The sequence below is a fragment of the Colobus angolensis genome, unplaced genomic scaffold (genome assembly GCF_000951035.1).
Source record: "Colobus angolensis palliatus isolate OR3802 unplaced genomic scaffold, Cang.pa_1.0 Scaffold154, whole genome shotgun sequence".
Taxonomy (NCBI): Eukaryota; Metazoa; Chordata; class Mammalia; order Primates; family Cercopithecidae; genus Colobus; species Colobus angolensis.
In genome coordinates, this window is record NW_012114644.1 from 3945299 (window position 1) to 3957367 (window position 12069).

At 49.8% G+C, this 12069-nt stretch overlaps 1 protein-coding gene across 2 annotated transcripts; it reads left to right on the forward strand.

Moving 5' to 3' along the window:
• The first annotated feature begins 1105 nt into the window (after positions 1-1105).
• LOC105507828 (cytochrome P450 2A13) lies at positions 1106-8806 on the forward strand. Of its 2 annotated transcripts, XM_011936512.1 has the most exons (9): positions 1106-1310; positions 1591-1753; positions 2683-2832; positions 3067-3227; positions 4407-4583; positions 6289-6430; positions 6878-7065; positions 7585-7726; positions 8385-8806. In XM_011936512.1, exons 1-9 carry the CDS (start codon positions 1131-1133, stop codon positions 8564-8566), a joined length of 1485 nt encoding a protein of 494 aa, XP_011791902.1. In that variant the 5' UTR covers positions 1106-1130; the 3' UTR covers positions 8567-8806. The 2 variants fall into 2 exon arrangements, with proteins under 2 accessions (XP_011791902.1, XP_011791903.1); XM_011936513.1 differs by lacking the exon at positions 1591-1753 and having other exon boundaries at positions 1131-1320.
• The last annotated feature ends 3263 nt before the right edge of the window (positions 8807-12069 follow it).

Below are 12069 nucleotides of genomic sequence, written 5' to 3' on the forward strand. Positions count from 1 at the left end.
ATCCACAAAGTGGAACTAAAAAAGCAGAGCAGGAGAGACGGGAGTTCAGGGCCACTCACGCATGTCTCCGCCCACTGTCTGTTTTCTGTCCTCTGTAGACCCTTATATAAAATGAGAAACATAAATAACAATAATAATATTCATAGGGATGATACAATCAATCTAGTGGGTTTTCCTAAGGTTCTGGGTTGGAAACTAGTGGAGGTCTTTGTAAATTCCAACCCTTGGGACATGAGATTTTTCCGCCAGTTGGGGGTTGTTATTACTATTTCTCCAGGCCTGGCCAATCCTTCTGCCAACTGATAACTCGAGGTACTCTCCTCCAGTTGTCGGGAAAGTTCCCCTGAAATATGGCTCTGGTCTTTCACTCCTTTCCCAACAAGAGATGGGCAGTGGAGGTTCTGTGGCACCCATCCTGGCCTCACTCTGAAGCTCCAGTGAAGATTCTGGGCATCAAGAAGCAGCTCTGGGCCAAAGCAAAATCAAGTCAGTCCCTGGGCCCAGTGCTGGGCTGCTGGGCTTTCTGGGAGGAGCTGCTGGGCTTGCTACACACTCCTCCTCCCAGAAACTCCACACCCACAGCCCAGGGTCTTCCTAGCCCCAAGACTCTCAAGTCCATATGCGTGGAATCCCCCTCCTGAGACCCTTAACCCTCCATTCTTCACAACAGAAGACCCCCAAATGCACAGCCACACTTCCATCTCACCCTAATAAAACCCAGACTTTTGGGTTCCTCTCCCCTGGAACCTCCAAATCCACAACTTTGAGGTGCATTCTCACTCTCAAATCCAGAATCCAAAGTCCAGATGCTCCCCTATGCAAATATTCCAAACTCCTCAGTTCTACTGTTTATCTGTTGCCCCCTCCTAAACCCACAGCCCTGGGGCACCCTTCCTGAAGTACCACGGATTTAGTCTGGAGCTCCCCATCCCTGTTCAGCTTACCTGGGGTCCCCCTCCTCCTCCCTTGCTGGCTACGTCGCAAGCTAGGCGGGATTCAGGTGTAGATTGGGGGTGTAGTTGGGAGGTGAAATGAGGTGGTTATATAATCAACAGAACTCCGCCCCTCTTTATCAGGCAGTATAAAGGCAAAATACCCCAGCCGTCACCATCTATCATCCCACTGCCACCATGCTGGCCTCAGGGCTGCTTCTGGTGGCCTTTCTGGCCTGCCTGACTGTGATGGTCTTGATGTCTGTCTTGCAGCAGAGGAAGAGCAAGGGGAAGCTACCTCCAGGACCCACCCCATTGCCCTTCATTGGAAACTACCTGCAGCTGAACACAGAGCAGATGTACACCTCCCTCATGAAGGTGTCCCAAGGCAGGGAGATGGGTGGCACGGGGTGGGGGCTGCCCAGCTGGCTGGGGCTTTGTGGCAGGGGGTTGACCACTGTGGACCAGAGTCTTAGGAAAAAAGAGTTTTGGAGGTTCAGCATCAGGGTCCTAGCCAGGAAAGCAGGATCTTGGGATGTCCAGCTCCCTGACTGTGAGAACCTGACTGGGCGAAACATCCCAGTACATGTTATCTGGGTGCTGGGTCCATTCAGAGTGGGGGCTGCTCCCTCTAACCACTCCCACCCGCCTCCATCAGATCAGTGAGCGCTATGGCCCCGTGTTCACCATTCACCTGGGGCCCCGGCGGGTCGTGGTGCTCTGCGGACATGATGCCGTCAGGGAGGCTCTGGTGGACCACGCTGAGGAGTTCAGCGGGCGAGGCAAGCAGGCCACCTTCGACTGGCTCTTCAAAGGCTATGGTGAGGGGGTGCCCAAGAAGGGGAAGGTGGCCAGGCGGACGCGATGGTCTCAGTGTCCCCAGGCTTCTCCCTGACTCTCCTGCCCACTGGAGGCTACGGCAGAGCCCCCGGTCTGGTCTTCTCTCCCCTTTTCCCTTCATTGTGGCCTCTCCCTGTGTGTCCCTCACCTGTCTCCAGCGTCCCTGTCCTGATTCCTCCCTGCCTCTCTCTGCCCCTTGCTCTCTCTCTTCCTTCTGCCTCACTGGAGCCACCTATTTCCCCTCTCTGTCCATCTCTGAGGACATCCTGGGTTTCTGTTTTCCAACCCTGGTCCTCTGTCTTCATTTGTCTTTTTGTCGCGCTCTGCTTCTGTGCTTCTCCGTGTTTCTCCTCTCTCCGCTTCCCTCTCCCACTTTTTCCTCTGTCTTAGGATTTCACCTTATTCCTACTTCCACATCTCCAGCCTCCACCTCCTGGTAACAGTCTGTCCTCCTTCTTGATCCTCTCTGTTTCTGTCTCCTTATTTTTCTCTCTTCTCCAGCTCAGCTTAAGAATCTTTCACCATTTTTATTTCCTCCTCCCAGATCTCCCCATGTCTCACTTCCCCTCCCTCCATCCTCTTCCTCCATCTCTCTCTCTCTTTCTCTCCCCCCTTCCTTCCCTTTCTCCATGGAGTGTCGGTGTATCCCTCTGTTTCTCTGTACATCTGTCTGTCTGGCCTTTCTGCTTCTCTTCTGATTATCTTATTCTTTCTACCTGATCTCTCTCTCTCTTTCTCTCTCTCTCGTTTCTCTGACTGAGTTTGCAGCTCTCTTGGGCACTTGCGCTGAATCCATCTCTCTTCCACCCCACTCCCTCTCTGCTCCACCCTTGGGGAGCCCCCTGGAGCTGGTCTGCTCCTGCCCCCGCCGCCCCCTGACCTCTCTCCACCTCCACGTTCACCTCCCCAGGCGTGGCGTTCAGCAATGGAGAGCGCGCCAAGCAACTCCGGCGCTTCTCCATCGCCACCCTGCGGGACTTCGGGGTGGGCAAGCGCGGCATCGAGGAGCGCATCCAGGAGGAGGCGGGCTTCCTCATCGAGGCCCTCCGGGGCACGCGCGGTGAGCAGGGGACTCCGAGTGCTGGGCAGGAGCAGGAAAACGCCTACGGCGGGGACCTGTGCGCTCTTTCTGCCTGGGGATGGGGACTAGGTGGGGAAAGGCGCCCGTATTTCCAACCCTGGAGTCTGGCGCTGGGAATTTGGCTCAACTGGGCCCTGCCTACTGGAATTCTGACTCTCCTCAGACCTCTGAGTTGACTCTCTCCCCAACCCTCTTCTCTCACCACATCCGCAGGCGCCAATATCGATCCTACCTTCTTTCTGAGCCGCACCGTCTCCAATGTCATCAGCTCCATTGTCTTTGGATACCGCTTTGACTATGAGGACAAAGAGTTCCTGTCACTGCTGCGCATGATGCTGGGAAGCTTCCAGTTCACGGCAACCTCCGCCGGGCAGGTAACCGGCTGCAGCCCGACCCGTGACGACCCTACCACAACCTGTCAACTGCTCCCCTACCTGGAGACAGGTACCCCAAACTCCCACCCTACTCCAGACAGTGTCCCCTCAAAATCAGCCCCAAATATTGGACAACTGGACGGTTGCACCAGAACCCAGGATGGGTGCCCAATACCCAGTCTCCAAGGACACTTGGATAGCCCAATAGACGCTCCCCAAAACAGAGCCTGAGGGCAGGATGCAAGCCCTTAGCTCAGCTCTCTCACCTGGGCACGTGTTCCCATCCCGAACTTACCAAAATTTCTAACAGATGCTCCCTACCCAATTCTTCTGAATATTTTAACACCTGGACAAGTGACTGCCTCAACCCGCCTCCTGCATACCTGAACACCTGGTGCTGCAAAATCCAGCCCATCATAATCATTTCGCATCTACACAAATGTTCCAAATTAGCCCACTGGAATATCTGGCCAAGCGTCCTCTACTTCACCCACTTAAATACCTGAAAACATCGACAGCTGCCCTAACCAACACCCTAAATACATAAATATCTAGACAGATTATTCCCCAGACACCCAAATAAGTGTTCCCCAAAACTTTCCTATCACACACCTTACAGAGGAGCTCCCAATGCATCCCACTTGGCTAGTAAAGACCTGAACAGGTATCCCCTCCACTTCAACATCTTCACCAGCCCCGCTTTAATACCTGAACACCTGAACAAAAGCCCCCAATCCAGGTGTTCAGGTATTAAGTATAAGTATCTGGGTAGTTGTCTCCAACCAAGCCCACTTGAATGCCTAAATACCTAGACAGGTGACACTCTCCTCATACCAGCCACACCTGAATAGCTAAACACCTGGTCAGGTGTCTTCCAACTCAACTTCACTTGAATATCTGAACACCTAGATGTGTGCTCCAATCCAGCCTCATTTAAATACCTGAAACCTGGATATATGCCTCAGTTCTTCTCACCGAAATTCCTAGAACGTGGCCCTGGCACCTAACCCACGTGAAAACTTAGATATAAGTTCCCATCCAACCCCACTGAAATACCTAAACACCTGGACAGATGCCTTTAACTCAGTTCCTTCCTTACCATGAAACAAGTCCCATTCCCATCAGTTCCTGCCCCCTGACAACTGTCCTTCCCTTCCCATCCTCTCTCTGCAACCCCAGCTCTATGAGATGTTCTCTTCGCTGATGAAACACCTGCCAGGACCACAGCAACAGGCCTTTAAGGAGCTGCAAGGGCTGGAGGACTTCATAGCCAAGAAGGTGGAGCACAACAGGCGCACGCTGGATCCCAATTCCCCACGGGACTTCATCGACTCCTTTCTCATCCGCATGCAGGAGGTACACCCCAGCAGCCAGTGCGGGGAGGTGCAAAGCCAGGCAGAGGGAAATCAGGCTGGGAGTGGGGCGGGCAGACAACACAGGCCCATTCAAATTAGCCCTCATCATAATAATCCTCACAATTGGCCGGACGCGGTGGCTCATGCCTGTAATCACATTACTTTGGGAGGCCGAGGCAGATGGATCACCTGAGGTCAGGAGTTCGAGACCAGCCTGGCCAACATGATGAAACCCCATCTCTACTAAAAATACAAAAATTAGCTAGGCATGGTGGGGTGTGCATGTAATCCCAGATACTGAGGAGGCTGAGACAGGAGGATGGCTTGAACATGAGAGGCAGAGGTTGCAGTGAGCCGAGATCATGCCATTCCACTCCAGCCTGAGTGACAGAACAAGACTCTCAGGAAAAAAAAAAATCCTCACAATCCCAACTATATCAACCACTGCTGTTCCATCCACTGAGCCCTCACCCACAGGCAGGACTTGTGCATGTGAATTAGAATAGCAAGCACTTCTACAGCACTACCATGTGCCAGGCACTGCGTTAAGTGCTTTAAGATAGTCCCCCATTGAACACTCACAACAGCTCTTGAAGGAGGTTCAGTCATGGCCCCAACTGTGCAAATGAGGAAACTGAGGCCCAGAGAGTTTAAGTATCTTAACTGAGATCACAAAGCGAGAAAGCCTTGGTTCCCTAAGCTCAAAGGCTGGTGTCTCTGAGCCTAAAGCTGGTGCTTTTACCCACCATGCTCTGTAACTGTTCATGCCCTGGTTATCAGACACACCTCTGTAGACAGGTGACCTGGCTTTACATTACAGGGTCCCCACCTCCATCTGGACGTCAGTCTCCCATGTGGGAAGGCTTTAGGGAGTCTGAAGCTCAGGGAGAAAGGATCAAGGGAGGAGATGCCTCCACAGTAAGTTTCAAGATTGTTTTAGGGAAGAAATAGGATGCTGTTGCCTAAAATTCTGTGCTTGTATCTCAGAAAAACTCTTTTTTTCTGACTCTTCATCTTGCCATCTCTGTACTACTTTCTCTTCGTCTCTCCTCATCCTTCTCTTTCTAAATATTCCTACCATTAAAAAAGTAACAGACTGGGCAACATGGCAAAACCCCGTCTGTACAAAAAATACAAAGAGTGGCTGGGTGTGGTGGTGCATGCCTGTGGTCCCAGCTACTCAGGAGGTTGAGGTGGGAGGATAGCTTGAGCCCAGGGTGGGCAGAGGTTGCAAAGAGCCAAGATCATGGCACTGCAGTCCAGCCTGTGTGACAGAATAAGATCCTGTCGCCAAAAAATTAATTTTTTTTAAAAACAAGTGAGCCTCCATGGTCATGTGCATGTACAGTTCCAGCTACTCAGGAGGCTGAGGCTGGAGGATTCCTTGAGCCGAGGAGTTCGAGTCCACCCTGCACAACTTAGCATGACCAAGTCTGTATAAGAAAAAAAAAAAAAAAAAAACTAACAGCTAAGTTGATAATTAAAGGACAAATGGTCAGCAAGGTAAAGAAGGTAAGAAGGAAGAGCATTTTGGGCAAAGCCAGCAGCCAGGGTAAGGGCTGGAACCTGGAGCAAGTCTGTCAGATCTAGGATCCCTCTTTCCACCTTTGGTCTGGACCAAAGAGAGGTAGATCCAAGGAAAAAGCCCTAGAAGGGCCCCAAGAGCATGGGAAGTGAGCTTGGTCTAAAGCCCCCTCTCCCTGCAGGAGGAGAAGAACCCCAACACAGAGTTCCACTTGAAGAACCTGGTGCTGACCACGCTGAATCTTTTCTTTGCGGGCACTGAGACCGTCAGCACCACCCTGCGCTACGGCTTCCTGCTGCTCATGAAACACCCAGAGGTGGAGGGTAAGGCTGGAGGGGGAGGGAATTGGAGGGCCCCAGACCCTCAAAACTCCCTGAGCCTGCTACAGTGTCCCTACCTGTCCCAGATCCCAGGACCCTGAGTCTTGCCTTGCTGTCCAGAGACAGGGCAATATTCAGCTGATAGGAATCAGCTGAGTCTCACTGGCTATTAAAACGCTGGTCAGTCACTCCTGTCCCAAGCCCACTGAGTGCCCCATTACCTGCTCCTCCGGATCATCCCCTAAGTTCCTCCTGGTGCCTCCACTGTGATTCTGGCACGACCTGGTAAACAGGATCCTGCTCCAACAATGAGAATGACTGATGTCTGCTATGAATGATCCACCTCTGTCATACACGGAGCCATGTCATCCACCCCGTTTTACCTATTCAGACTATCATCCCTGCTCTGAGACCCCTAGATACCTAAACACATTCCCCCTCTTCCTCCAGCCAAGGTCCACGAAGAGATTGACAGAGTGATCGGCAAGAACCGGCAGCCCAAGTTTGAGGACCGGGTCAAGATGCCCTACATGGAGGCAGTGATCCACGAGATCCAAAGATTTGGAGACGTGATCCCCATGGGTTTGGCCCACAGGGTCAACAAGGACACCAAGTTTCGGAATTTCTTCCTCCCTAAGGTACTGTCCTCCCACCCCCCAGACTACAGGGACTTCCAGCCTCTGTCTGTGTCCCCAGCATCCCACCCCCATTAGAAGCTTTCTAGACCCTGTCCCACTCCCTCAATCAGTCAAAAAGGACTTCCCCCACCACCACATCCGTTCCACCTTCCCACTTAGAGACTCCTGAGTCCTGCATCTCCCCAGACTCTTTGTGTCATGAGAATCAACCCCATGTTCCCAAATTTCCTGTCTTAAGAAATAGGAGCCCCCTTTCCATTAGGCCTTTTGCCTTAGGGACACAAATCTCAGGTCCCCCAAACACTCTGCCTAGCAGGACATGGACCCCATGTCTCCCAAACTTCCTGTTTCAGAGACATGAACCTTCTATCCCCCAAATTCCTTCCTCAGAGGATCCCAACTCCTCCATGCCTGTCATTTCCGCTTACGTGGGACACCCTAGTTCTCCCTCCAGCCCCTGGGTACTTTCACCAATCCCCCAACCTGCCTCATCACACACACCTTCCTCTTCCCTCCCAGGGCACTGAAGTGTTCCCTATGCTGGGCTCCGTGCTGAAAGACCCCAGGTTCTTCTCCAACCCCCAGGACTTCAATCCCCAGCACTTCCTGGATGAGAAGGGGCAGTTTAAGAAGAGTGATGCTTTTGTGCCCTTTTCCATCGGTAAGAGACCACCGTTTGCCGCCAGGCCACTGTTCATACCAGCAGGGGCGTCTCTCACCCAGCTCCCCTCTCTGAAGTGTAGTCTTCTATTTCTCCAGCTTGGAAGTTCCTTTTAGATTCTACCTTTGAGCCACCAGCTGATACTCCCTTAAGTACCAAGAACCCAATACCTGCGCCCAGGCAAAAGGGAAGGAAACATCTTTCCCCATAGATTTATTTGTCTAGGGTCACACAGCAGATTCTTCAGATCCCTGAAAAGGAGATAACGGCACAGCACAGCAGTCATATTTGCAAGTGTGTCTGACAGGTAGGGGCATCTAAATCTCCCATTGCTACACCTGGCATGGATCATCCATCTCTGATGGATGCGTGACATTATGCCTTTTTCAAAACCCGTAGAACTGTACAACACAAAGTAAACCCTAATGTAAACTATGGACTTTGGTTAGTAATAATATATCAATATTGGTTCACCATTGTTACATCTCTTATAGAAGGAAACTGAGGCTCAGGGAGGATCAGAGTCTCCTCTGAAAGTCTCTGAGTCCATAATATTCCATCCCTCCTCCCTGGGAGAGCAGCAGCTGGAGGTCGGTAGTGGGGCGAGGCTGCACTGAGAGTGGGCTTCACCTCCACCCCTCCCGCCTTTCCTCCTCAGGAAAGCGGAACTGTTTCGGAGAAAGCCTGGCCAGAATGGAGCTCTTTCTCTTCCTCACCACCATCATGCAGAACTTTCGCTTCAAGTCCCCCCAGTCGCCTAAGGACATCGATGTGTCCCCCAAACACGTGGGCTTTGCCACGATCCCACGAAACTACACCATGAGCTTCCTGCCCCGCTGAGGGAGGGCTGTGCTGGTGCACGGCTGGTGGGCGGGGCCCGGGAAAGGGCGGGGGAAGGGGCGGGGCTAAGAATGGGGGCAGGATAAGGGGAAAGGAAGGGGCGACGTGGTTAGAGGGAAGAGAAGAAACAGAAGGGGTTCCGTTGACTTTGATGATGTCTTTCAGAGCTGGGATGAGAGGAAGGGAAACCTTACAGTATGCTATGAAGAGTAGTAATAATAGCAGCTCTTATTTCCTGAACAAGTACCTCTATGTCAGCTTTGTTCAAAAAACATTGCACACTCACCTCACTTACTTGCCACAAACCTCTGGGAAGGGGAACAGCACTCATGCCCATTTTACACGTGATGAAACTGAGGCTCAGAAAGTTGTCTCTATCTCATGTCTCACAAAACGTAAGTGCCCAGAAAATCATTAAACACAGGTCTGTGTCCACAGCCCTCTGGCCAGATTCTTAAAAAGCACCCATTCCTCAAGTAAAACAGCTTAGTAGCATCACACGGCCTGAACATCCCTGTTCTGGGGGTTTTTCCGGAGACCTGAAGGACGGCTGTCCTACCTTCACTGCACGCTTGCTCACACTCTCACCTACTCAGCACGCTTTGAATACCAGGGTGCAGTCTGAGCTCACTACCAGGTAAGACCACTGTCGCCCATCCAGAGTCAGTCCAGGGACACAACGAGACATGAATGGACATACAGAGTCAGTCCATTGACAATTATTTTGCAGAGCAGAACTTTTTAATTTTAATGACATTCTGTCATTGTATCTCTTAAAAAAGTTGAAGGTGAAGGAGAGAACCACTTTCGGAGAATGCCGGGAGAACTCTGGATCAGGACAACCATATGCATGTGTGTGATCATGTGCAGGCTTGCATGTGAGCATATGACTGCATATTCTCCTCCGTGTATGCGTGAAACACATTCCACTATGGGTTTCTGAAGGTTGGGCTCTCCTGATGGGTCTGGGGTCGTTATAATACCCAGCTAAGAGTTTCACAATCACCTCCCCACTCTCAAAGAAGTTAGTGTATGTCCCCCTTAGAAGCTCCCTTACAGCATTCACAAAAATTAACTCCAAGTTTATTGTAGACCTAAATGAAAAGTGAATATCTGTAAAACTTCTAGAAGATAACACAGGAGAAAATCTAGATGACCTTAAGTTTGGTGATGACTTGTTAGATACAACACCAAAAGAACAATTCTTGAAAGAAGCAATTGATAAGTTCTGTGTCATTAAAATTAAAAATTTCTGTTCTGCAAAAGAATTGTCAAGAGAATGACAATACAAGCTATAGACTGGGAGAACATATTTGCAGGGAACATATCTGATAAAGGACTTACATTCAAAATACACAAAGAACTGTTAAAACTCAACAATAGAAAACAACCCAATTAAAGAATGGGCAAACAATCTGAGCAGACACCTTGCCAAAGAAAATATACACATAGCAAATAAGCATAAGGAAAGATGCTCCACATCATATGTCAGTAGCAATTTCAAATTAAAATATTAATGATGTACCACTACCCACCTATTAGAATGGCTAAAATCCAAAACTGACAACACCAAATGCTGACAAGGAGGTGGCTCAACGGGAACTGTCATTCATTGATGATGACAAAATGGTGCAGCTACATTGGAAGACAGACTGGCGGTTTCTTGCAAAGCTAAACATATTCTTACCATGTGATACAGCAATCATGCTCTTCTGTATTAAGCCAAATGAGTTGAAAACGTATAGCCACACAAAAATTTCTGCACAGATATTTATAACATCTGTATTCATAGTTGCTGAATCTTGTAAGCAACCAAGATGTTCTTCAATAAGTGAATGGATAAATGAACTGTAGTATGTTCATACAATGAAATATGGCCGGGTGTGATGGCTCATGCCTGTAATTACAGCACTATAGGAGGCCAAGGCAGGTGGATCAGTTGAGGTCAGGAATTCGAGACTAGTCTGGCAAACATAGCAAACCCCATCTCTACTAAAAATACAAAAATTAGCTGGGCATGGTGACATGTGCCTGCAATTCCAGCTACTTGGGAGGCTGAGGTGGGAGAATTGCTTGAACCTGTGAGGTGGAGGTTGCAGTGAGCTGAGTTGGAGCCACTGCACTCCAGCCTGGGTGACACAGTGAGACTTTATCTCAAAAAAAAAAAAAAAAAAAGCAAAAAAAAAAAAAAAGAAACAAAATATTATTTGGCAATAAAAAGAAATCAGGCCACAGAAAGACATGGAAGACCTGAAATGTATATAGCTAAGTGAAAGAAGCCAATCTGAAAAGGCCACAAACTATATGATTCCAACTATATGACATTCTGGAAAAATGAAACTGTGAAGACAGTACAGTTGCCAGGAGTTTAGGGAAGAGGAAGGATGAATAGGTGCAGTTTTAGGGCAGAGAAACTATTCTGTATGATACCAAAATGTTGCATGACATTATGCCTTTTTCAAAACTCACAGAACTGTACAACAGAAAAAAAAGCACTAATGTGAACTACAGACTTTGTTTCATAATAATATATCAATATTGGTTAATCATTTTAACAAAGGTATCATACTTACACGAGATGTAAGGAAAAGGAAGTGTATAGGAACTTTCATCTGTTCCAAGATGGTCGAATAGGAACAGCTCTGGTCTGCAGCTCCCAGCGTGATCAATGCAGAAGACGAGTGATTTCTACATTTCCAACTGAGGTACCTGGTTCATCTCATTGGGACTGGTTGGACAGTGGGTGCAGCCCATGGAGGGTGAGCTGAAACAGGGCAGGGTATTGCCTCACCCAGGAAGCACAAGGGGTTGGGGGATTTCCCTTTCCTAGCCAAAGGAAGCCATGACAGAGTGTACCTGGAAAACTGGGACACTCCCACCCAAACACTGCACTTTTCCAATGGTCTTAGCAAACAGCACACTAGGAAATTATATCCCACGCCTTGCTCGGCAGGTCCAACACCCACAGAGCCTTGCTCACTGCTAGTGCAGCAGTCTGAGATCGAACTGTGGGGCAGCAGCCTGGCTGGGGGAGGGGTGTCTGCCATTGCTGAGGCATGAGTAGGTAAAAAGCATACAGGGCAACTCGAACTGGGTGGAGCCCTCTGCAGCTCAGCAAGGCCTGTTGCCTCTGTACATTCCACCTCTGGGAGCAGGGCATAGCTAAACAAAAGGCAGCAGAAACTTCTGCAAACTTAAACATCCCTGTCTGACAGCTCTGAAGAGAGCAATGGTGCTCCCAGCACAGTGTTTGAGCTCTGAGAACGGACAGACTGCCTCCTCAAGTGGGTCCCTAAACTCCATGTAGCCTAACTGGGAGACACCTCCCAGGAGGGACCAACTGACACCTCATACAGGTGGGTGCCCCTCTGGGATGAAGCTTCCAGAGGAAGGATCAGGCAGCAATATTTGCTGTTCTGCAGCTTCCACTGGTGATACACAGGAAAACAGGGTCTAGAGTGGACCTCCAGCAAACTCCAAGAGACTTGAAGCTGAGGGAGCTG

Bases quoted from the DNA above. Each gene is read 5' to 3' on its own strand.
- LOC105507828 (XM_011936512.1), top strand. From the start codon at position 1,131: ATGCTGGCCTCAGGGCTGCTTCTGGTGGCCTTTCTGGCCTGCCTGACT. The intron at 6,431-6,877 runs GTAAGGCTGGAG...CTCTTCCTCCAG, and splicing joins GAAACACCCAGAGGTGGAGG to CCAAGGTCCACGAAGAGATT. The intron at 7,066-7,584 runs GTACTGTCCTCC...CTTCCCTCCCAG, and splicing joins GGAATTTCTTCCTCCCTAAG to GGCACTGAAGTGTTCCCTAT.